The sequence below is a fragment of the Hyperoodon ampullatus genome, assembly GCF_949752795.1.
Source record: "Hyperoodon ampullatus genome assembly, chromosome: 6".
In the NCBI taxonomy this organism is placed as follows: Eukaryota; Metazoa; Chordata; class Mammalia; order Artiodactyla; family Ziphiidae; genus Hyperoodon; species Hyperoodon ampullatus.
In genome coordinates this window covers 113,775,444-113,800,353 of record NC_136919.1, presented here as the reverse complement: position 1 = coordinate 113,800,353, position 24,910 = coordinate 113,775,444, and the positions used below count along the sequence as shown (strand labels likewise).

The following is a 24,910-nucleotide window of genomic DNA, read 5'->3' as shown; positions in this document are numbered from 1 at the left end:
AGAGGCAGCACCCCTAGATGAAGGGGAACATAGGCGCTTCCAACAGCTCAGCTCTTTCCCAGAGCAAACTTCTGCTCTTTTCCAGCCTAGGGTTTCCTCTCCTGACTCTCCTGAATGAGCTTCAGAAACTCAGGAAGATCATGCTGTGGGATCAGACTGCTTGGTTTGAATACTGGTTCCTCTATCAGCCCAGTTACTTAATCTTTGGTCTTCTGTGGGGACCATTTTGTTGGGGTGATTAAATGAGTTAATATAAACAATGTGTTTAGGACAGAATCCAACACATAGTGAGTGCTCAATAAATATTAGGTACAATCTCCACCATAATCATCACCATCACTACCATCATCATCATCATCACCATCACCACCATCACCATCATCATTATCATCACCATCACCATCACCACCATCATCACCACCAACACCATCATCATTACCGCCAGTACCATCATCACTGTCATCATTGCCATTATCACCATCATCACTATCCTCACAATCATCAAACAAGCCACTGCTCTAACTGGATACTCAAATCCAAGGTTTCTCTGTGTTTCTGAGCCCATCTTAATTCATGAGCTGTGGCCCTGCTTGCTTCAGAGTCTCTGTTGGGGATCTGTATTTTGCATAGCCTTTCTGCTCTGAGTCCTTGGATATTTCCAGCCATAGTGACTGATGTGTTTTTATACATTTTATAAAATTCCAGGGAATTGGAAGCTTCGTCATTTATGAATTTCCAAGGAAATGAAAACTTGGTTCTTACCTGTCACAGTGGGTTGCCCCTGGAATTTAATTTTGGGGCTCCGTGAGCCTAGATACCAGGTGTCTCCAAAAGCCAAGAGCCGAGGGTCCCTCCTTTGGACTCCAAAGCACAGGAAGTCACCTCCATCTTTATCATTTACCACATGATATTACAAGTCTTTGTGTAAGTGTCTGCCTCCCCCAGGCACTAACTGTGAGCTTGTCATGGCAGGGCCTGCCTTAATTCCTCTGTGAGTCCCCAACACCTGGCACAGAGGCTGACATCAGCAGGGACTTAGTGAAGTCAAGGACATCCATTCAGATGCTGCTTGCAACACTTCCTGTTTGCCAGGCTCTTGTTGGGAATTCACAAGGCACACAGACCTAGTGCCTGCCCTCGTGGGGCCTCCCACCCAGTGGGGAAGCAGACAGACATTGAAAAGGGAGGCACTTGAGTGCAGTGTGCAGCAGAGTGCTCAGTGGAGGCTCCCCGAGGGGACCCAGCTTAGATGCGGCTCAGAAAGGTTGTGCCATCAAAGTGGCATCAAAGCTGAGCCCTGAAGGATGAGCAGGAGTTCGCTGCTGAGGAGGGGGAAGAAGAAGATCCAGGAGGAGGGAAATGCTTGGCTCAATGGAACAGCCAAAGGGAGGCTGGTGTGGCCAAGCTAGGGAGGAGCAGGCAAAGCTGGAACGCTAAGTGGAGGCTTATCCCTGGTTGGACCATTTGGGGACTGAGGATTTTACCCTGAAGTGCAGTGAGAAGCCATCACAGGGGTTTAAGGCAGGGGGTGACATGATTCAATGTGCATAAAAAAATCTCTTGGGCTGTGTGTGGCAAATATTTTGGACTAAGAGAGCCGGAGGGAGACTAGAGGCTATTTCATTCGTCCTACTGGGAGATGACAGGGTTGGACTAGTGTCGTGGTGGCAGAAATGAAAAGCACTGAGATTTGGGGGAGCGAACAGAACATGGTGAAGGATTGCTTGTCTGTGATAAAGGAGGAGGAGGCGGTGCCTCTGGGTTCTGCTGAGAGCAGCTAGGTGGATGGAGGTGCCACTTCCTGACATGGGGAGGTGCTGGCGGAAAAACACACTGGAGAAGGCCCTCCTGCTGGAATTAGAAAGGACAAAAGCAGATGAGTCTTTCAAGAAGTTCTCCCTGAAGGGGAGGAAAGTGACAGGCCAGAGGGAGGTGGAGGGTCAGGGGAGGGTCGTTGTAAAGATGGGAGATTTTAGCACGTTTGGGTGCTGAGGGATCGACCCGAACCGGAGGAGGGTGGTGAGGGCCAGGAGAGAGAGGAGAACGCAGGGCAAGACAGGGTCCAAGGTGGGCTTCCAGGCAGTCAGGAGCTCCCGGAAAGAACCGGACTTGGATCCATCTTGATGGGCTAGACAGAGGAGAGGCGGGTGTGTGAGCTGAGCTGAGCTGAATGCCAGACAGACGGAATTCCCTCTCCCCAGCAGTGGGAGGCTCCCCCTTGTCACCCCGGTGCCCGTAAGGGGAGCTTCCCGCATGCACACTAGAGGTCCTTGCTGAATGTCTTCCGTCTGCCCTTACAGCTCCACTCTCCGCCTTGCCCACATGGTCCAGGGTCCTGGGAGGCAGGCTTGGGTGTGGCCAGCTGAGAGCCCTGGGGGAGACTGGAGGCGAGGAGAGTAGAGGGGCCAGGTCTTTATTCTCCTTGTGGGCCACTGTGTCCCTCCACCGAGGGTAACGGCTCTTCAAAGGTGGCCTTTTTGCTCTCCTGAGCCAGATATTGGCACCCTCCCTTTACTCCTGCAGGCCTGGGGGTGGCCTCTGCGCCCCAGGGTTATTAGCCCACAAGTACTGGACTATCCACTGTGATTTTGTGATTTCCCCATGCTCTGTCTATACCTTTATTTTTAAAATCTCTTTCTCTAACTCAGATCATCCAATTTGAGAATGCCATCTCTTTCCTGCAGGGAGCCTGACTACACAGGGACAGTCACCCCTTTCAGATTCATCAGTGCATGGAATGTTGTCCTCTAGTCCAACCCCTTTATTTCAGTGAGTAAATGATATTCAGAGAGGCTGAGTGAGTTGGTCAAGGTCACACAAGTTAGTAGCAACTTTTGTTTCTTCTCATGGAAGAAATAATTCCCAAGACAAGAAAAAATTCTCTCCAGGTAGAAGAGGCCTGGGTCATCGAGCTGATTATAGGAGGTGGTTGGGAGGATTTTGAGGATGGCAGAGGCATGTTCTTATTGTCTGGAACTTTCTTTCCCATCCTAGAAGCTTTCATAGCCTATGTGCATTTTCCATCCCCAGGGATAGGACCCATCCACCTCAATGAAATCCAGTGCACCGGGAATGAGAAGTCCATCATAGACTGCAAGTTCAATGCTGAGTCTCAGGGCTGCAACCATGAAGAAGATGCTGGTGTGAGATGTAACATCCCTGCCATGGGCTTCCAGAAAAGGGTAAGGAGCCTGGACGCCCAAAGGGAACTCTGTTATATTTTGGCCACTGAAGCCCCAGAAAATGTAGACCAGGAGGCCTCAGGCTAAAGCTTTCCAACAGGTGGTCGTAGGGTTCTCTGATGATGAGCTCAGAAAGTTGTCAGGCTCTGCTGCTCTCACTGTTGGTGACCGTCACCTGGCCTTGGTGGAGGAGCGAAATGAAAAGACACATGGATGAGCTCTACTGGCCTTACTGGCAGATGCTGGGGATCCGCTGTGCACCACGCCCTGCACTGGGGCTGGCCATACAGGGTGATTGTAACTCAGTCCTTCCTGCGAGGTATTCAAGGTCTATAGTATCTGTGGTGCCCTTGGCAAAAGCCCTTTCCAAGAACCCAGAGGAACCACATTACAGCAGGTCTGCAAATCACACAGATCTAAGCACAATACACATAGTATCTGGGGACCGAAGACTGTATTCTGGCTTCCAGAGGGAAAGAAAAGGGAACCTTTACAGCGTTATGTCCAAGACACATCCCTCCCTTCCTGAGATGGGTCTCTAAAAACCTGCATCGTGTCCCCTCGTGTGGGTGGCCTTTCCCACAGGGGTGGCCAACAGGATGAACTCCTCTTTGCCAGGAGGTCGTCTATCCAATCCTACAAAAAGGCCCGGTAAACCCTATTTAATGCTCTTCACTAAGCCATGAATTTGGTACAGGGCTGACACATTGGAAGAACTTCTTGAAGGCTTATTTTTAAAATGAGCAGATGCAGACACATCAGGGTACAGAATGGCTCCCCAGCCAGGTGCCTGCTCTGACAGTGATTCTTGACCTTGGCACCAGCATGTCAAAGGCACTACTGGACTGGTCAGCCACAACAGTTCACCGCCCAATGGGGCCATAAATGTGAACCCAACAGCCCTCAGCCAAGCCAGGCATTTGCTTGGGGGTGAGCAGGAGTGAGGGCCACAGCCCCACAGCTGCAGGGAGGGCTTGCCATGTGTAATTGCTGGGCAGCATTCCAGGAAAGCCATAACAGAGCTATAAAAGCTGATGTGCCAAGAGTCCCAGTATGCTGGGGCACCATTCTCTTCAGACAGATTGGACTTGGGTGGAATGGGGTTTTCAACCTAAAGGAAAGACCTAGGCCAAAGAAAGGGAAGTTTTCCAGAAGGGTTTTATGGTGGGTGGAGCTGAGCTTGCCCATGTGCCCGGTCATGCCAGTGGGGGCACCACACTCCCAGCACAAACAGCCCTCACCCTTTCATGGGCGCTCCAGGCTCTAAAAGATGAGCCCAGTGCTCAAGCATAGGGCGTGGGAGAGTTTTACGCCTGGATCTGCCATTTCTATCCCCCAGGAAGGAAAAGAAGGATGTCATCTCTGAAAGAAATCCCTGTGGGCTGTATGAGCCGTCTCCCATGGCAGTGGGCCAGGCTTCTGCAGGGCCTGCCTTGGGGCTCCCAAGGGCATTGGTAACACCGCTGAACAGAAAAATCAAGACTCCCAAGCTTTATCACTGTGTTAGTTTTCTGGGGCTGCCATAGCAAAATACCACAGACTGGGTGGCTTAAACAATAAAAATTTATATTCTTATAGTCTGGAGGCTGGAAGTCCAAGATCAAGGTGTCGGCAGGGTTGGTTTCTCTTGAGGCCTCTCCCCTTGGCTTGCAGATGGCCGCCTTCTCACTGTGTCCTCACATGGCCTTTCCTCTGTGCACACACATCCCTGGTGACTCTTTCTCTTCTAAGGAAACCAGTCCTATTGGATTAGGGCCCATCCATATGATCTCATTTAACCTTAGTTACCTCTTGAAAGGCCCTAAATCCAAGTGAGTCACATTTGGACTAACATGGGGGTTAGGGCTTCAGCATATGAATTTGGGGGGGGACACAAGTCAGTTCATGACAGTCACGCACTAGCTGATTCCTTAATTAATCTCTTTAAGGTTTCAGTTTCTCCTCAGAAAATAAAGAGGTGAGAGAGGTGATTCCTAGCTTCCCTTCCAGCCAGCAGTTCATTAGGAAATTGACTTCTCTATTGAATGACTAATAAAACTCAGAGACTTGGAACTGGGTGGTTTTGTCCATCCAGCCACAGCAGAGCTGCGTTTCTTTCATTGCTGGGGTGAGACGCCAAGGCAGGGAGGCTCTGGGACTGGCAGGTGGGTTTACCAGGTGAGCTAATCCACGCAGGGGCCCTGGCACCTTTGCTGACCTCTAGTTCCCCTCTGAACTGTGAGCCTGGCCCTGACTGGGTAGCAGGACCAAGCCCACATGTGGAATGTGAGTTGGAGAATGCCCATGCTTGCTTTCATGTTAACATTTGGGTTGTGTTAACCTCGCTTCCTACCCGCCACCTCCAAAAATAGGTGTGGGACTGGTGAACCACAACGTTATCAAAACACAGGGCGGCCTCGCCATGCCCCACTAGCTGGAAGTGGGTGTTTTGTTTTCCCTGTTCATGCTCAGAAAACTTCAGCTGCCTGTGCTTCACTCCCTTCTTTCAAACCCCATACTGCTGCCACCGAGAATCAAAGGAATAGGAGAAAAGAAATGCCTTGGGTTGTTTTTAAAAAAACAGGGCTTCCCTGGTGGCACAGTGGTTGAGAGTCCGCCTGCCGATGCAGGGGACACGGGTTCACGCCCCGGTCCGGGGAGATCCCACATGCCGTGGAGCGGCTGGGCCCGTGAGCCATGGCCTCTGAGCCTGCGCGTCCGGAGCCTGTGCTCCACAATGGAAGAGGCCACAACAGTGAGAGGCCTGCGTACCGCAAAACAAACAAACAAACAAAAAAAACAGTGGAGGAGGATTGACCTCTCCTGGCATCCCTGAAGGGTAATGAGGTGGAGAGGGTGCAGGCCAGAGGCTCCTGGCTGACCCCGAGGCCTCTTGGGGTTCCACCAATGCTGGTAGAGTCAGAGCATTGAGCCAGGCTGCTTCCAGAATGGGACACCCAGGAGAGGGGCCCTGGAAATAGAGAGCTGTGTCCTGGGCTGAGTTTGAACTTCATGGCTGGCCTCTTTTGTTCCCTCCAGAGTTTTCTAGAAAATGAGAAAAGGCCCCCAATGCATCTTGAGGTGCCTGGATTCCTCCCGGGGTGATGGAACCCTGCTCCCTGTTACGGAGGCTGCTCCAGGCTTGCTTAGCCTTGGACGCACGGGCACAGCTTGGAGCTTTGGGGAGTGCTTCAAGGAGAGGCCCCAGCTCCCCACTGGCAACTCCAAGTTTTCCTTGCCCCGGAGTCAGTGTGCAGCCACATTCTTCAGCCAGAGCCTCTCAGACTTCTGTTGGCTCCAAAACCTAGGACAGAACACATGGCCAACAAACTTTGGCTGCACAGGCAGTGGTGGACAAAGGACAGGGACCCTCCCAGAGAGAGCCCTTGAGACAGGAGCCTTCACACTGAGACTTAATCTTGGGGCCCCACTGCTCTCTGATGGTGGGACAAAGTATGAACTGTGGGTTCTTTAGGCTCCCCCATCTTCATCTTTCACTGACCTTGGGGCAACAAAATGAAGTCAGTTTTGGGGGGCAGTGGCCTATGAACGGGGTAGCGGAGGTAGCTATCAGCCCCCAGTGTAGTCAGTAACACAGGGCACAGTCCGTAGGGAGATAAAAAATAATGATAAACCCAATTAAAAGTCATTCTGCTTTTTTTTTTGAATTTTTGAATTTTTTTTTGTACAGCAGGTTCTTATTAGTTACCCATTTTATACGTATTAGTGTATATGTGTCAGTCCCAATCTCCCCACCCCCCCACCACTTCCCCACCTTGGTGTCCATACGTTTGTTCTCTACATCTGTGCCTCTATTTCTGCCCTGCAAACCGGTTCATCTGTACCATTTTTCTAAGTTCCACATATATGCGTTAGTATATGATATTTGTTTTTCTCTTTCTGACTTACTTCATTCTGTATGACAGTCTCTAGATCCATCCATGTCTCTACAAATGACCCAATTTCATTCCTTTTTATGGCGGTGTAATATTCCATTGTATATATGTACCACATCTTCTTTATCCATTCATCTGTCGATGGGCATGTAGGTTGCTTCCATGACCTGGCTATTGTAACTAGTGCTGCAATGAACATTGGGGTGCATGTGTCTTTTTGAATTCTGGTTTTCTCTGGGTATATGCCCAGTAGTGGGATTGCTGGGTCATATGGTAATTCTATTTTTAGTTTTCTAATGACCCTCCATACTGTTCTCCATAGTGGCTGTATCAGTTTACCTTTGCACCAACAGTGCAAGAGGGTTCCCTTCTCTCCACATCCTCTCCAGCATTTGTTGTTTGTAGATTTTCTGACGATGCCCATAATAACTGGTGTTATTTTCTTTGTTTCTATTTCATTTATTTCTGCTCTGATCTTTATGATTACTTTCCTTCTACTAACTTTGGGTTTTGTTTGTTGTTCTTTCTCTAGTTCCTTTAGGTGTAAGGTTAGATTGTTTATTTGAGATTTTTCTTGTTTCTTGAGGTAGGCTTGTATAGCTCTAAACTTCCTTCTTAGAACTGCTTTTGCTGCATCCCATAGGTTTTGGATCGTCGTGTTTCCATTGTCTCTAGGTATTTTTTTATTTCCTCTTTGATTTCTTCAGTGATGTCTTCGTTATTTAGTAATGTATTGTTTAGCCTCCATGTGTTTGTGTATTTTACCTTTTTTTCCCCCTGTAATTGATTTCTAATCTCAAAGCGTTGTGGTCAGAAAAGATGCTTGATATGATTTCAGTTTTCTTAAATTTACTGAGGCTTGATTTGTGACCCAAGATGTGATCTATCCTGGAGAATGTTCCGTGCACACTTGAGAAGAAAGTGTAATCTGCTGTTTTTGGATGGAATGTCCTATAAATATCAATTAAATCTGTCTGGTCTATTGTGTCATTTAAAGCTTGTGTTTCCTTATTAATTTTTTGTTTGGATGATCTCCATTGGTGTAAGTGAGGTGTTAAAGTCCCCCACTATTATTGTGTTACTGTCGATTTCCTCTTTTAGAGCTGTTAGCAGTTGCCTTATGTATTGAGGTGCTCCTATGTTGGGTGCATATATATTTATAATTGTTTTGTCTTCTTCTTGGCTTGATCCCTTGATCTCTGTAGTGTCCTTCCTTGTCTCTTGTAACGTTCTTTATTTTAAAGGCTATTTTAACTGATGAGTATTGCTATTCCAGCTTTCTTTTGATTTCCATTTGCAAAGAATATCTTTTTCCATCCCCTCACTTTCAGTCTGTATGTGTCCCTAGGTCTGAAGTGGGTCTCTTCAGTAGACAGCATATAGATGGGTCTTGTTTTTGTATCCATTGAGTGAGCCTGTGTCTTTTGGTTGGAGCATTGAATCCATTCATGTTTAAGGTAATTATTGATATGTATGTTCCTATGACCATTTTCTTAATTGTTATGGGTTTGTTTTTGTTGGTCCTTTTCTTCTCTTGTGTTTCCCACTTAGTGAAGTTCCTTTTGCATTTGTTGAAGAGCTCGTTTGGTGGTGCTGAATTCTCTTAGCTTTTGCTTGTCTGTAAAGCTTTTGATTTCTCCATCAAATGTAAATGAGATCCTTGTGGGGTAAAGTAATCTTGGTTGTAGGTTCTTCCCTTTCATCACTTTAAATATATCATGCCACTCCCTTCTGGCTTGTAGAGTTTCTGCTGAGAATTTAGCTGTTAACCTTAAGGGAGTTCCCTTGTATGTTATTTGTTGTTTTTCCCTTGTTGCTTTCAATAATTTTTCTTTGTCTTGAATTTCTGTCAATTTGATTACTATGTGTCTCGGCATGTTTCTCCTTGAGTTTATCCTGCCTGGGACTCTCTGTGCTTCCTGGACTTGGGTGGCTATTTCCTTTCCCATGTTAGGAAAGTTTTCGACTATAATCTCTTCAAATATTTTCTCGGGTCCTTTCTCTCTCTCTTCTCCTTCTGGGACCCCTATAATGTGAATGTTGTTGCATTTAATGTTGTCCCAGAGGTCTCTTAGGCTGTCTTCATTTCTTTTCATTCTTTTTTTTTTTTTATTCTGTTCCACGGCAGTGAATTCCACCATTCTGTCTCCAGGTCACTTATCCGTTCTTCTGCCTCAGTTATTCTACTGTTGATTCCTTCTAGTGTATTTTTCATTTCAGTTATTGTATTGTTCATCTCTGTTTGTTTGTTCTTTAATTCTTCTAGGTGTTTGTTTTTTAAATTTTCTAGGTCTTTGTTAAATATTTCTTGCATCTTCTCGATCTTTGCCTGCATTCTTTTTCCAAGGTCCTGGATCATCTTCACTACCATTATTCTGAATTCTTTTTCTGGAAGGTTGCCTATCTCCACTTCATTTAGTTGTTTTTCTGGGGTTTTGTCTTGTTCCTTCATCTTGTACATAGCCCTCTGCCTTTTCATCTTGTCTGTCTTTCTGTGATTGTGGTTTTTGTTCCACAGGCTGCAGGATTGTAGTTCTTCTTGCTTCTGCTGTCTGCCCTCTGGTGGATGAGGCTATCTAAGAGGCTTGTGCAAGTTTCCTGATGAGAGGGACTGGTGGTCGGTAGAGCTGGCTGTTGCTCTGGTGGGCAGAGCTCCGTAAAACTTTAATCTGCTTGTCTGCTAATGGGATGGGTGGGGCTGGGTTCCCTCCCTGTTGGTTGTTTGGCCTGAGGTGACCCAACACTGGAGCCTACACAGCTCTTTGGTGGGGCAAATGGTGGACTCTGGGAGGGCTCACGCCAAGGAGTACTTCCCAAAACTTCTGCTGGCAGTGTCCTTGTCCTCAGAGTGAGACACAGGCACCCCCCCGCCTCTGCAGGGACCCTCCAACACTAGCAGGTAGGTCTGGTTCAGTCTCCTATGGGGTCACTGCTCCTTCTCCTGGGTCCCGATGCACACACTACTTTGTGTGTGCCCTCCAAGAGTGGAGTCTCTGTTTCCCCCAGTCCTGTCAAAGTCCTGCAATCAAGTCCTGCTAGACTTTGAAGTCTGATTTTCTAGAAATTCCTCCTCCCATTGCTGGACCCCCAGGTTGGAAAGCCTGACATGGGGCTCAGAACCTTCACTCCAGTGGGTGGACTTCTGTGGTATAATTGTTCTCCAGTTTGTTAGTCACCCACCCAGCAGTTACGGGATTTGATTTTATTGTGATTGAGTCCCTCCTACCATCTCATTGTGGCTTCTCCTTTGTCTTTGGATGTGGAGTATCTTTTCTGGTGAGTTCCAGTGTCTTCCTGTTGATGATTGTTCAGTTAGTTGTGATTCCGGTGCTCTCGCAAGAGGGAGTGAGAGCACGTCCTTCTACTCCACCATCTTGAACCGATCATCAATCTGCTTTTAATCATCACCACCCCCTGGCGTTCTGAACTTCAGTGCCAACCTGGCCCACGGGAGGGGTCCTCACCCCCGGCCTCCACCTCCCCAGGGTGTATCCCTGTGCCGGCCTGCAGGTCCACCAGGCTCGGCGGTGGGATTCTAGAAACCACACCCAGGGGAAGGGGAAAGGACTTGGACCTCCCAAAGAGAAGGGAGGCTCAAGCCTCCTAAATCAGGACACAAGCTGTTAGAGGGCTCAGCCTGAGGCCTGGAGGAGAGGCCTGCGGTTGCCATCACAGTCCCCACTGTGTCTATCCAGGACACAGAGTGTCCTCAGGCCAGGAGGCTGGAGACTCAGGGGGCCAGGCGGGTGGGGAGAGGGGACATGCGTGGTGGGCTGGCAGACCGCTCCTTGCCAAGGCTGTAGCCACTCAGAGGCGACTGGAGATGGTTTGCACAAGGCACAAAATTAGGTGCCTTAGTGAGTATCCTAAACCTCAGGGCTCAGTCTGACCCCAGTGGACAGGAAAAGCCTCAGAACATAAGCCCAGGCTCCAGAGCCTCCACCTCCCAGAGGAGTGCTCCATCCTCCATCCTGACTGTGAGTCGGTCCTCAGTTCTGGCTTGGTGGTCCCTGATTTGGGACAAAAGCATCCCTGGAGAAGGGGGCTTACGTGCATGGTTTGGAGGTGGTCTAGCATGGTAGTTAAGAGACACTTACTGTATCCGAGACTCTAGTTTCTCATCTGTGAAATTTGGATGACATGGTACTGCTGCCTCCTAGGGGTGCTGTGAGGACCGAATGTCCACAAAGGGCTTGCACAGGGCCAGAGACACGATAAGTGCTCTGGAAGTCTGCCTGTGAATTTCCCAGCACGGAGCATTGGGCCTGTCGTGTAGTAAAAGCTCAATAAATACCAGATGAATGAATGGATCCTGTGAACTATGCACAATTCATTTCATCTCTCAGGAGGTGCCAACGTTACCAGCAGAGTTCAGTAAGCACATAAAGGAAGTATATGGTAAAATCCAGGCCTTTATTAGGTCTCAAATAAGCAGAGAGGATGGCTTGAAGTTACCTCTAGAGACATCCTGGATGGGTTGAAGGCGCACCCTGCCCAAGGGCTGCTGGCCTCCCCCTGCATGTTGGAGCTGGGTGACTCGCCTCCTGCTGAGGTTCAGACCCTTCTAGGACTTTCTTGATGGCTCTGCCCATCTTATCTGTTTGTATTTTTACATAGATCCAAAGATACGTTAGTCATGGCTGATGTACAATGCATATCCAGTGTCCAGTGTCCAGCTTCATCGGGGTTTCCTTCAGCCCAGAGACACCCAGGAAGACAAATGTCAGCCTCCCGAAGGCCAGCCCTCTTCCTGCCTGCTCTGACCTCTTCTAGCTCCTCTGAAGAGAGGCTTGCTTTCTGCTGGGACTCCCACCCTAGTGATGATCATTGCTGTGAGGATGTCTGATAGTTCTCGGCACTCACTTGGTGCCAGGCCCTGTTTGAGCACTTTCCATGAACTACCTCATTTATGCATCCACTCACCAACCATGGCAGGTAGATCGAGTATCATGTCTGCCCTCGGCTTGTCTGTTTGTCGGCTGACCTCAGTGACCCTCCCAGCCCCTGAGTCCATAAGAATTAAGACCTGTGACTTAGGGGGTCGAGCCGTTGCTAAGGGCGGGCAAACAAACAGCTGAGGATTCCTGGAAGTGTTATGCCTTATCTCAAAGGAATGAATTGTTTGAAGCATAAAGGAAAGCAGGGTAAAGTATCTGGATTAAAGGCTGCAGTTTCAGAACCCTTCCCCCAATTCCAGATCTCCCTGCTTGGGCTCACTTAAGTTGGTCCACGTTTTCATTCTGTAAGACTGATCGTGTATTCATCCATTCCAAAAATAGTCTTGGCATATACCTAACATGTGGCAGGTGCTGTCTTAGTTATTGATCATCCAGTAAACCAGCCAAATACAGCTCTGCTCTTTGGCACTTATAATCTAGCAGAGGAGACAGACGTTAAAGTGTGAATTAGCTTAATTATAATTGTCAAGAATGCTAGGAAAGGGCTTCCCTGGTGGCGCAGTGGTTGAGAGTCTGCCTGCCGATGCAGGGGACACAGGTTCATGCCCTGGTCCGGGAAGATCCCACATGCCGCGGAGCGGCTGGGCCCGTGAGCCATGGCTGCTGAGCCTGCGCGTCCGGAGCCTGTGCTCCACAACCGGAGAGGCCACAACGGTGAGAGGCCCGCGTACCGCAAAAAAAAAGAATACTAAGAAGGAAATGTAGAGGGAGTGATAGACTGTACGTGGGCACTGACCCCCATCGGAGGGAAGTGCCATTGGGTATAGGATTGGAAAGATGAGTGGGACCAGCCAGGCCAAAGGGCCTCTGTATATAATAGGCTTCAATGTGAAATGAGACTTACTGTGTGACATGGTCAAGAAAGTTAGGTAGCCATGGAAACTGAAAGAAGGCCATGCACTTGGAGGTCGGAGAACAGGGAGGAGAGAGACGCGATTAGGATGAAGAGGGGAGTAGTGGAGCAGTGGGAAACCATGGACATGTTCTAGGGCAGGAATGCGGTTGGGTGTTTTTCAGATGTGACTCTGGCTTCTGCGTGGAGAATGGGTCAGTGAAGGCGAGAGGAGAGACCACGGGAGGTGAGGAGGGCTGGTTCAGGCGAGAGGTGATGGTGCCTGGGACGAGAGGGTCAGGATGGAGCTGGAGGGAGGAGGGCACGTCGGAGAGAGACTTGGGAGATCAAATCTACGGAGGAAGATTTTGACGGGATGTGGGGGGATGAGAGAGAAGACGATGCTGAGGATTGCACCCAGATTTCTGGCTTGTCTAACAGAGTAGATTCGGGATCGGCAAACTACAGCTTGCAGTCCAAACCCATCCCTCTGCCTGTTTTTGTATATATGGTTTTATGGGCACACAGCTGTGCCCCATCATTTACATATTGCGATGCCTGCTTTCACGCTACACGGTTTGCTGCCCCTGGGACAGATGGTTGTGGCTTTAGCTGAAATAGGGAACGGGGGGGAGGTAGAGCGCAGCTTTAGGTGGAGAGAGAAGAGAGGACAAGTTAGATCTGGGGTCTCCAAGGTGCCCGGTGGGACAGGCAGCTGGCTGTATGGGTCTCAGAAGAGAGTTCTGCGGGGGAGGACAGCAGGGGACACTGTGGGAGGAGATGGGATCAGGATCTGGAACGTGGGGGCAGGAGGTGTGGTGAGGAGAAAAGGGTCCAGGAAGGAGTCAGGGGATTCCACCCTTTTAAGGCCTCTTGCTGCATCCTTCCAAGTGTCTGATCTACGAGCAGTCCCCCTGGTGGGCGCATGGGCAGCAGAAGCAGACTCTGCTGTGCTGCTCAGAGGGATCCGTGGGCCTCCCCAGCTGCACAGCCTTCTAGGGCCCCAGGATGCCTGCGGTGGGGCGGGGGAGGGGGACCGGATACAGAAGACCATGCTGGGCACGTTGCCTGCGGCACACAGTAGGCTCTCAGCGATGCTGCGGGATCTGTGTCGCAGGCAGGACCCCCTGCCTTGGGGAAATTGGGACTGAGGGCAGTACGGCGGGGCGTCAACCTGCCTTCCCCTCGTGGCGATCATGCCCTCCTTTCTCTCCACAGCTGCGCCTGAACGGGGGCCGAAACCCCTATGAGGGCCGAGTGGAGGTGCTGGTGGAGAGGAACGGGTCCCTCGTGTGGGGGACCGTGTGTGGCGAGAACTGGGGCATCGTGGAGGCCATGGTGGTCTGCCGGCAGCTGGGCCTGGGGTTTGCCAGCCAAGCCTTCCAGGTGAGAAATCCCCGAGGGCCTTGAACCCTCCATGCAGCCTGTTCCTGTCCATCTCTCGTCAGCCCCCATCGTCCATGAACCCCAGGAGACAGAGAGCCCTGGACTCGGAGGAAGAGCCTCATCCTGGCTCCCACGCCGCTCTCCACAGCCCTGAGTCCTGGGGCGGGTCACGTGCTCTCTGCACTCTGGTTTCACGGTCTCAGCTCTGCGTGCTGGGATTCGCACTGTGCCAAGGGCTCCTCCCCCGGCCGTCCTGATGTGCCTTTTGCAGTTGGAAGCGACTGAGTCCTGTGGGGCAGTAAAGACCGCCCAGCCCAACCCCCCAGACGCCTTAGCTCACCCGGAACATGCTTCCCCACGGTGTCCACATCCACGCATCCTCTCCTTGGTTGGCTGGTAAATCCCCAAGCCTTGTCCAGGGCCCTTTCACAGCCGCTACGCCCTCCTCCCCGCCGGCCCTTCCTTAAAGAGAGGGACTCAGCTGAGGGCAGTTAAGCTCCTGCCCCCTATCAGAAGAAAGACAAGTAGCGCTTCGGCTTCAAAAATCATTGCTTTCTGGACCCCATCCTATGAGGGAACATTGTCAGAAAGAGGCTGGGGGCCAGAGAAGCAGGAGCCAGGGGGCTCCGGGTCTATTCCAAACCGGAGCCCTACCATCCGGCTGTGCAATGATCTGGGGCAAAGCAGCCACCCTTCTACGCCTCCCCGTGACATGGAATGAATAGTCCCAGGTCCTCAATATCCTGGCTCTAAACACTTTCCTTCAGCTTCTCCCAGAGCAAGAAAATGTCTGAAGCTCCCCCATCCTGCTTTGCTAACCCTGACTTCAGCCCCTGTGCCCAGGTGGCCTGCTCGGGGAAGGGGTTTCTTAGGAAGGGACGTGGGAGAACTCAGGCAGCCTTGCTGAGCCTGACTGCCTGCTGGGGGCTGCCCAGGGCCCAGAGTAGATGCTGGGCATCCAGAAGGGGCAGGCCTCTGGTACCCGGGGTCCTCTGGGAGCCTGGCTTCGCAGGGCCATGTAATGTTTCTGCTAATACCGCTTATGACAAGCCAGGGTGCTCTCTGGTTCTTCAAGGAGAGTCGAAAAACAGTGCTCATTACAACAGAGTGGCTGTCCGGCTATTTTTGTTCCCCGTCAGCTCGTTCCTAAGACACCTGGGCCTCACAGCTGAGGCTGTGAACGGACCTGACCCTGATATCAGTCCCAAATCTGTCCCTGATTGCAAGCCCGATCCCTTCCCGAGGCCCCAGTTTTCTCTCTAGAGGATAAGGGTGTGTAGTCAGGTTCTTTAGAGAAACAGAACCAATGAGATTTATGAACGTGGAACTAACTATTGACATATGTGAATAGATTTCTTCTCACCTGCCAATTCTGATCAATTGGCAGTGTATTCCTGGAACACTGTGTTGAGAAGGATTCTGAGAGCACAGTCAGGCTTAGAGGAGAGTGCTGTGATTGATTAGTAATGTCTGCCCCGGGCTCAGGGAGAGGGAGTGGACAGCCTGAGCTGCCGTTCCTGACACACAGCATTGAACATACCCTTAGCTGTGCTTTCCAGAAGGGGGGAGGGGCAGAATCCAGTGTGAGGGTCTCACTCGCACTGCCACCAGCAAACTGCGGGACTTGGGTAAGTGACTCTTTGTGCCTTGGCTGTCTCCATCTGAATAATGGGATCATAAAGGGTTGGGACTTTTGTGAGGCTGAAATTTGATAGAATATGGGAAAATGACAATTCTAGGTGACGTACTGCCCATTTTGTTGTTGTTGTTGATTCATCCAGGAGACCTGGTATTGGCACGGAAATATCAACGCCAACAAGGTGGTCATGAGCGGAGTGAAGTGCTCAGGAACAGAGCTGTCCCTGGCGCACTGCCGCCACGACGGAGAGGACTTGGCCTGCCCCGAGGGCGGGGTGCAGCACGGGGCTGGAGTTGCCTGCTCAGAAAGTGAGAGCTCCTGGGTGTCATAGCCCACCCTCCCTGCCAGGCTCCAGTAGGGGATCAGAGTCTCACTGATTATTCCTTGCAAGGCTCTGAGGCATCTGCTATGAGCCGAGCAAAAGAGGAAAGCAGAGATGGATTCGTGTTAAGTGGAAGAGTCGGGGGCAAGAGGAACTACCCGCACCCGCAACCTGGAATCTTGCCCGATGACAGTGGAGAGGAAGGCAGGAGGGAGGACTTGGGAGTCTGGGAGACTTGGGTTCAAAGGCCGGGTCACTGTAGATTATTTAAATGACCTTAGGCAAACTTAGCGACTAAGAACTTGTTCTTCTGGGGAGCATGCTTCTGGCTTAACAGGTGAAGCACACGCTAAGTGCTTGGTGAGTGTCAGCTTCCTTCCTTCCGCCCTGCTCCATACCATTTCCTGGGACTTCCCTGGCAGTTCAGTGGTTAAGACTCCGTGCTCCCAATGCAAGGGGCGCGGGTTCAATCCCTGGTCGGGGAACTAAGATCCCGCGTGCTGTGTGCGGTGTGGCCAAAAAAAAAGAAAAAGAAAAAGAAAGATCATTTCCTGCCTGTTTTCACACCCTGGGGGTGATTTAGCCTCCTGGTGACTCCCTGGGAATCCTAGAGAGCTTGACAATATAGAAGGGAATCCCATCCCACCCCTCCCCCACCCCAGCCAGGATTCAGACTGACCATCTCAGTACGTTCCCTTCCATGCTGAGAGGACCCATTGACAGCACTGCAGGCATGTTATTCTCTGCATCCCCCCGTCCTTGCCTTATCATATGATTTCCTTGTGAACCTGGGAGGTAGGAGAGGCCTGGAGTCTGGCCAGAGAACTCCAGACCAGACCCTGCCTGCCACTATTAGCTGATCTTGGCAAAGTTAGTTAACTGCTGTAATCCACAGTCTTTGTTGTTTTTCCTAGAAACTGGAAATTAGATTGTTGTGACAACAAATATACACAAGCACTTAAGAAACAGTGATGCACTGTTGTTTACCATCACGGAGAACTAGGGAGAAGATTAAACTTGAACTCAGTCACTTCTCCCATCAACCCCTTTTAGACCCACTCAGCATCTCCTAACCCTTGTAAGGCAGGGCTCTCAACTCCAGTGCGAGCTTCTCTGGGCAGACGTCACAAGCTGTCGCATCCTGTCTGAGAGGAGAGAGCGAGATGACCACCCTTACCAGCCCTCCAAGGGGAGAGCATCCAAGCAAAGTGGTCTTACCCTCATCAGGAGACTTTTCTTAGCTTAATAATTTATTTATATTTATAATATATCATTTTTTCCAAAAAGGAATTAAGATAATGTACACCTAAATAAAATTCAAGGTAGCCTAAGATTAAAGCAGATTTTTTAAAAAGTACGTATTGGCAAAAAGGTAGTGGCTCAAAATGGAGCCAAGAGAGGTTAATAAAAAATATGTACTATACAGTCCTATACATTTACTGCTATAGACTCATATACCTTTACTATTGTAACTATACAGTGAGCTTCCTAGCAGCCACAGGGAAGAGGGAAACCTGGTCATTAATATAATTCACAGTATGCAATAGAAACAAACCCTTGAGTCAAAGAGAAGTCCACTATTCTAGATACTGAGATGAAAAGGAACTTCTCATTATGAGGACTGAGAGTTATGAGATCAACAATGCCTGCCATATCCTCACGGCAGACAAAAATTGACTTTCATGGGGCTATTGCTTAGAGAACCCCTCAGCTTGGACTGAAGGTATCAGTCAGAGTCTGCAGAGGGGCAGAAGTTATTGAGGCCAGGAACACTGATCTGGCTTAATACTTTATTCAGAAAGAGAAAGTATATTCTTCAGACAACCCTTTGTAATGACTTTTTCTCATCCAACCAATTTCATCCTAAACCTGGAAGTTCTCCCTGATATCACTCTGTCTTCCTCATCATACCCCCCAGAGTCGAGCCATCTGGATTTTTACCTTTCCGTAGTTTCTCAACTCCCTTTACCTTCTTGCATCCCACTGTCCATCCTCTACACCGTGTTACCACAGAGGCTCCTCCCTGGGGCCTCCCATTGCTTCCCTTCCCTGAAGCCAGGGTCAGTGCTGGTCCCCAGCTTGTGCTGCCTCATGTTCCAACCCCGTCCAAGCTGTCCCACCGACTTAAGTGAACGCAGGGTCTTGCACAGGCACGTGTTGTCCAGCCTCATATCAAGCCGCCTTCCCTGCCCACCCCTCCTGGGTACCCGCAGGCCTTGGTCCTCCTTCATGCCTCAGGGGCCTGGCATGTGCTACTGAGCTTAGCATCTTAGAGCAGTTCCCTCTAACCTCTGCTCATCCTCCACAGAACAACTAAAATGCAACTGCCTCCAAGGAAGTCTCTCCTGACCCCTCTCCCCAGATTGGGTCCCCCGCTATAATTTCCAAAACACTGCGTGTTTCTCCTTCAAGCTCTGGTCATAATTATAATTAAGTAATTAATATGTACTCTATCTGTCTCTCCTGCCATAATATAAGATCTTCCTTGTTAGCGCTGTCCAGAGAGGCTAGCGCAGTGCTCACTGTAATACTTGATAGACAGGTGGATGAGTGCATGCCTCGGATGAGCTTCTGGAGGATGTTTTGGGTGTTAGGGAGGTCAAGGCCCCATTCCATGGCAGGTGCTGAAAGCGAGCTACTGGCTAAGTTAGGCCATGTTACCTTAAGACTCCTGAGCTGGAGGGAGGGCTGGCCTCCTCTCGGAAAGAGGAGGGTCCGGTGGAGACCCCTCTGCCCAGCTCAGAGGGAAGCTGAGGGGCTGTCCAGTGAGTACTGAGTAGTGTACAGACAATGAAAAAGAGACCACAACACCCTCAAAAAAGGTGTGCCCAGGACACTCAGTGCCAGCAATGCTGCATCCCGGTCTGTGCCCTCCAAGAGGAAATCGTTCTCAGCAGATGGGAGCCTCCCTACCCCTCATCCCATTTGAGTGACCTTTCACTCCCCTGCGGTTCCACACCCAGTCCCTGCAGGTAGGTTTGCTCTCTAGAGGCAGCGGGGCCCCATCACTGAAAATCTGCTGGGCTCCATGTGCAGCCTGGGGACCATGGGAAGGAGATGCAGACAAGCAAGGGGTGCTCTGGGCATTGGTGAACTTGAGCAAAGCAAAGCTCACAGATGACACCCACTTCAGAAATTTACAAGCAACCTGTTGGGAAATAAAAGATGGATGGGTCTTGTAAATGATTCACATACAACATTTTTGTGAATTGAAGTACACTAGAAATGTTCAATGCAATCTCACTTTTAAAGGGAAACTTACAGTTAATCCTTTGGTCAATACAGTCTCAGTTTTAAAGGGAAATTTACAGTTAATCCTTTGGTAAAGAAGCTAAGCCTTCTAATACAGTTGTTTAGCAAACAGATTATAGCCATTGGTGATTTTTTTTTTAACACCTGCTATGTGCAATGCACTAATGAGTAAGTCAGGCTTGTTTTGTTTTGTTTTTTAATTTATTTATTTAATTTATTTATTTTTGGCTGCCTTGGGTCTTCGTTGCTGTGCGCGGGCTTTCTCTAGTTGCAGCGAGCAGCGGCTACTCTTCGTTGCGGTGCGTGGGCTTATTGCAATGGCTTCTCTTGTTGCGGAGCACGGGCTTTAGGCGCGTGAGCTTCAGTAGTTGTGGCGCACGGGCTCAGTAGTTGTGGCTCGCAGGCTCTAGAGCTCAGGCTCAGTAGTTGTGGCACACGGGCTTAGTTGCTCTGCGGTGTGTGGGATCTTCCCGGACCAGGGATCAAACCCGTGTCCCCTGCATTGGCAGGTGGATTCTTAACCAGTGCGCCACCAGGGAAGTCCCCAAGCTTGTTTTAAAAGAGATACCTGGGGGAGAACTGTCATGTAGAACAACAGTGCGAGTGGAAACTGGTAGAACCTGATATACATCAGAGCCTTGAAAGTATGCAACCCTGCCCCCCAGCAGTTTCATTTATAGAAATATATTCTAAAGAAATAATTAAAGTTACATACACAGATTTACTGCAGGATGTTTATCACAGCTTCATCTTTAACTGAAAGGTTCCAGGCAACCCTTGTATCTAAAAGTATGGGCTAGGGTTATGAATTAAATATTTTGGAGCCATGAAATGGATGTTGTAATGGATATTTATTAACAAAGGAATATGTCAAGTTATGTTTTAAGGGAAACAGTATTAGCAGACTATAAATCTACATACAATATTACACATGGTGGAAAATACATTTGTATCATTCCCAGAAGAATCAGACCAAGGTATTAAGAGTGTTCTCTCTCTGCATAGCACAATTTCATTGTTTTTGTATGCTTTTTATTATGGAAAATCTCAAGCCACTCAAAAGGAGAGAAAATAATATAACAAAGCCTCGTGCACCCATTACCCACGTTGAACAACTGTCGATATTTTGCGCACATGCGCTGGGATCTGTAGGGGCGTCCAGGAGGACTCTCAGAGAAGGGGGAGAGGAATTGGGGGCAGCGATCCACAAGGAAGGTGACCTGGAGGGGGGACACCACGAGCCAGTTCTAGACAGTGAGGCTCGGCAGGGATGGAGGCTAGTGCCAGCTCAGGACTCAGAAGGAACCTACTCAGGAGGGGGTGAGGGGTCTCTGGCCTCGTCTGAATCCTGTGTCTGCCTTCCCAGCTGCCCCCGACCTGGTCCTCAACGCAGAGATCGTGCAGCAGAGCACCTACCTGGAGGACCGGCCCATGTTCATGCTTCAGTGCGCCATGGAGGAGAACTGCCTCGCAGCCTCGGCTGCCAACACCAACCCCACCACGGGCTACCGGCGGCTCTTGCGCTTTTCCTCCCAGATCCACAACAATGGCCAGTCTGACTTCCGACCCAAGAACGGCCGCCACGCGTGGATCTGGCATGACTGCCACAGGTGAATTCTCCCTGCCAGCGCCATAGGCTGCGCCAGCCCGAGGCACCCAGCTGGGATCCAGAATCACAGGGTCACTTAGGGATAGCCGAGAGGCCACACAGTCCTGGGGGCGGGGTTCTCCCCAGCTGGAGGGATGGCCCGCTGGCCTCCCACATTTGCAGACGCCATTCTCTCTCCCCAGGGGGCCCTGGCCCACCTCTTCCCCGAGCCCGTTCTCTCTCTTGGCTCCAACGTCTCTATCGTTTGGAGACAAACTTTGTTTTGAGAACCCCGTGCCCCTGCATTGACCTTCAGTCGACAGTTTTCAAGTGTGTCCACAGCAAGTTCGTGCTCTGCAGGGTGCCTGGGGTTTTGCAGTTGTTGGATTCTGAATTCGTTTAGGAATGTACTTTAAATACCAGTATAAGTTTTAAACATCTCTACGAAGGCGGTGGGGGTGGAGACAGGAGTTCTAGGCCAGGAGTCATGAGGCCTGTTCTCTCGACCCAGCTGTGCCTCTAACCAGTTGCATGACGTCAGGCCAGCTGGGCCACATCAGCCGGGACTGCTAATACCCTTTCCAGCCCTCAGTCCGTGGCTCCGTTCCCAGTGCTATATAAATCATGGACAAGAACAGAGTGCAATCCCAGAGCCGGCCCTTGCTGGAGCCAACAGAAGCCTCCCTGTTCACCTCCCTGCCTTCCCCCTTCTTTCTGTCCCTTTACCTTGATTCCTCCCCTAACCCTGAACTGGCTGCCAGTGATGGGTCTCATTTTCCTGCTCAGACCTGAGCTGGGCAGGTAGAGGGAACAGAGTCAGTACAGTTTTGAAAATGAAGGGAGGGAGACCCCTGCCATTCAACCCGGCAGCCACCCCCGGCCCCCCACCGCGAGGGGCCACAGACTTGGGCACGGGGAGTGCGGTCTCTATGCTCAGAATCCCATCCGCACAGGAGCTTTTGCACCAGGTCCCTGCTTCTCAGAGCGGGGCCGGCGGGCTGGCAGCATCTGCAGTCAGTGCTGAATCCAGGGTCCTTGGCAGATTCACAGCAGAATCTGCGTGTTAACAGGTCACCAGGGGACTGTGTGCACAGCAGTCTGAGAGGCCCCAGTCTGGCTGACCACCAGGCATCCTTCCAGCTTTAAAATGTGATGATCACAGTTAAGGTCATATGAACTAACATTTACTGACCCCCTTCTAAGTGCCAGAGCAGGGAACCCTCATTTTCCTGAGTCTGGAAACGGCGGCTCTGCATTCATGGGACTAGCCCAAGGTGGAGCCATGGAGCAGGGACCCCGACTCGGGGCCTCTCTGACTCCCAAGCATGCGTTCTTCCTCGTACCTCCACCCAATCTTCATCAGAAATCTGTGTTGTGCTGCTTTTTCATGTCATAACTTACGGCCTAGTCACATTCGAATCTGTTTGGGGATAGAATTGTTTAACCCATCTCAAAAGAAAGGACTGTGGACGACTTCCCTGGTGGTCCAGTGGCCAAGACTCCGTGCTCCCAATGCTGGGGGCCCGGGTTCAATCCCTGGTCAGGGAAGATCCCACGTGCATGTCACAACTAAAGATCCCGCACGCCGCAACTAAGACCAGGCACAGCCAAATAAATAAGTAAAAGGAGTAGGGTAGAACTCAGGGGTGCTGATACTCCTGTATAGTTGACCCTTGAACAACAAGGGTTTGAACTGCATGGGTCCACTTATATGTGGATTTTTTTCAATACATATTGTACCTCACTATACGCATTTTCATTATACAGCTTTTTTTAAAATGTATTTAATTTATTTATTTTTGGCTGCGTTGGGTCTTGGTTGCTGTGCATGCAGGCTTTCTCTAGTTGCGGCGAGCAGGGGCTACTCTTCATCGCGGTGCGCAGGCTTCTCACTGCGGTGGCTTCTCTTATTGCAGAGCATGGGCTCTAGGCGCGCGGGCTTCAGTAGTTGTGGTACGCGGGCTCAGTAGTTGTGGCTCACGGGCTCTAGAGCACAGGCTCAGTAGTTGTGGCGCACGGGCTTAGTTGCTCCACGACATGTGGGATCTTCCCGAACCGGGCTCGAACCCGTGTCCCCTGAGTTGGCAAGCAGTTTCTTAACCACTGCGCCACCAGGGAAGCCCTATACAGCTTTTTTTTTTTTTTTTTTTGCGGTATACGGGCCTCTCACTGCTGTGGCCTCTCCCGTTGCGGAGCACAGGCTCCGGACATGCAGGCTCAGCGGCCATGGCTCACGGGCCTAGCCGCTCTGCGGCATGTGGGATCTTCCCGGACCGGGACACGAACCCGTGTCCACTGCATCGGCAGGCGGACTCTCAACCACTGTGCCACCAGGGAAGCCCCCTATACAGCTTTTAAATTAACTCAGTGTGGGGAAAAGTTTATGTCTGATTAGAGATTACAATACGTGGAATCTAAAGAATTACGGCTTGAGTCCCGAATCTATCCAAACAGTTTCAGCTTCCTGTCCTCGGGTGAGTCATTTATCAACTCCTTTGTTTCTGAGGCAGTGATAGCAGTACTTGGATTTTCAACTTCTCGGGGGTCCGTGCCTCTAACCTCGGCATTGTTCAAAGGTCAACTGTAATTACTATCCGTATGTCCTAAAAGTCCTAATTAGCCAAAGAAGTTTTGGTCTTTGTATAGAAGCATGGAGGTCTTCTGCAGGGAGAAAGTCAGAGAGTAAAATTAAAGCCATGACATATGGGTGCCTGATTTCCTTCAGAGAATACATGGCGGAAGTGCTGCCCTGTGGGCCTACAAGTAGAAGGTAATTGCATCTCTGCCCTGCATGTGGCACTGCACCCAGACATCACACGGTAGGAATCTCCCTGTGACCTAGGCTTGCCCTCCAAGGAATGGTCTTTTCCCTAAGAATACCCGTGGCAACATCATGGAAGTGTTTCTTCTGATCTGGTGCTCCAGGGACCCTGATCCGGTCCTCCCCGCCCCTACACCAGCTTTTCCTGTGTTCTATTTTCTTTCTTTGTTTATAGATGTTGCAATCAATGGTTTGAGAGGGACGGGTGGGAAAGAACATACTGGCTAAGCATATGTTCCTTCAGGCCTCGACCTCCTGGACCAGGGCTCTGAACCTCTGATCATAAGACCCCAGAGAGTATAAGAAACTCCCCACCCCTGGCCTCCAGAGCTCCAGGGGCATTCTGCAGGCTCTGTGGGGGGACCTTTCAACAGGAATCCTGGCCTGAATCTCCGTTGGGTCCCTTTGGGAGTGTGATGAAAGCTGGCCCTCCACTCAAAAAATTTATTTCTAGATTTAACATCCTATTTCAGCAGATTTACAGACACTGAAGCCCATCTGTGGAGCCAAAATTAAGAACCCTGGCTCAGGGCTTCCCTAGTGGCACAGTGGTTGAGAGTCCGCCTGCCAATGCAGGGCACACGGGTTCGTGCCCCGGTCCGGGAAGATCCCACGTGCCGCGGAGCGGCTGGGTCCGTGAGCCAGGGCCGCTGAGCCTGCGCGTCCGGAGCCTGTGCTCCGCAACGGGAGAGGCCACAGCAGTGAGAGGCCCGCGTACCGCAAAAAAAAAAAAAAAAAAAAAAAAAAAGAACCCTGGCTCAGATTAGTGTGTATGGGGAAAACGATAGCTCCCAGTTTAGTTGTTGCTATGATGAGGAACAGAGCTATGTTCTTTGAAAGCCCTAAGATGAAACAAAGAACGGCCCCCTTAGGAGTCTCCTCCCCAGCCAGACCTAGAGGGAAATGCCCTGTACCATTCTCTCTCATATACATGGCCCTTGGTTGATGGTCTCGATGGGGGTCCCACTCCTGCTTCTTGTGTTCCAGGGAGTGGGACCACACCTGCTCCCCTGGCACGTGAGGTCACAGCTTTGACAGCTGGGCACAGAGCAACC

General features: G+C 50.3%; 1 protein-coding gene across 1 annotated transcript in view; it reads left to right on the top strand.

Moving 5' to 3' along the window:
• LOXL2 (lysyl oxidase like 2) overlaps positions 1-24,910 on the top strand; it is a gene marked incomplete at both ends in the record, with an annotated part of 72,773 nt that overhangs the window by 38,527 nt on the left and 9,336 nt on the right. The window contains 4 exons of the mRNA XM_079706020.1: positions 3,031-3,182; positions 14,066-14,233; positions 16,015-16,180; positions 20,813-21,056. Coding sequence (XP_079562146.1) covers positions 3,031-3,182; positions 14,066-14,233; positions 16,015-16,180; positions 20,813-21,056 — 730 coding nt within the window. The remainder of the gene's footprint in view (positions 1-3,030; positions 3,183-14,065; positions 14,234-16,014; positions 16,181-20,812; positions 21,057-24,910) is intronic.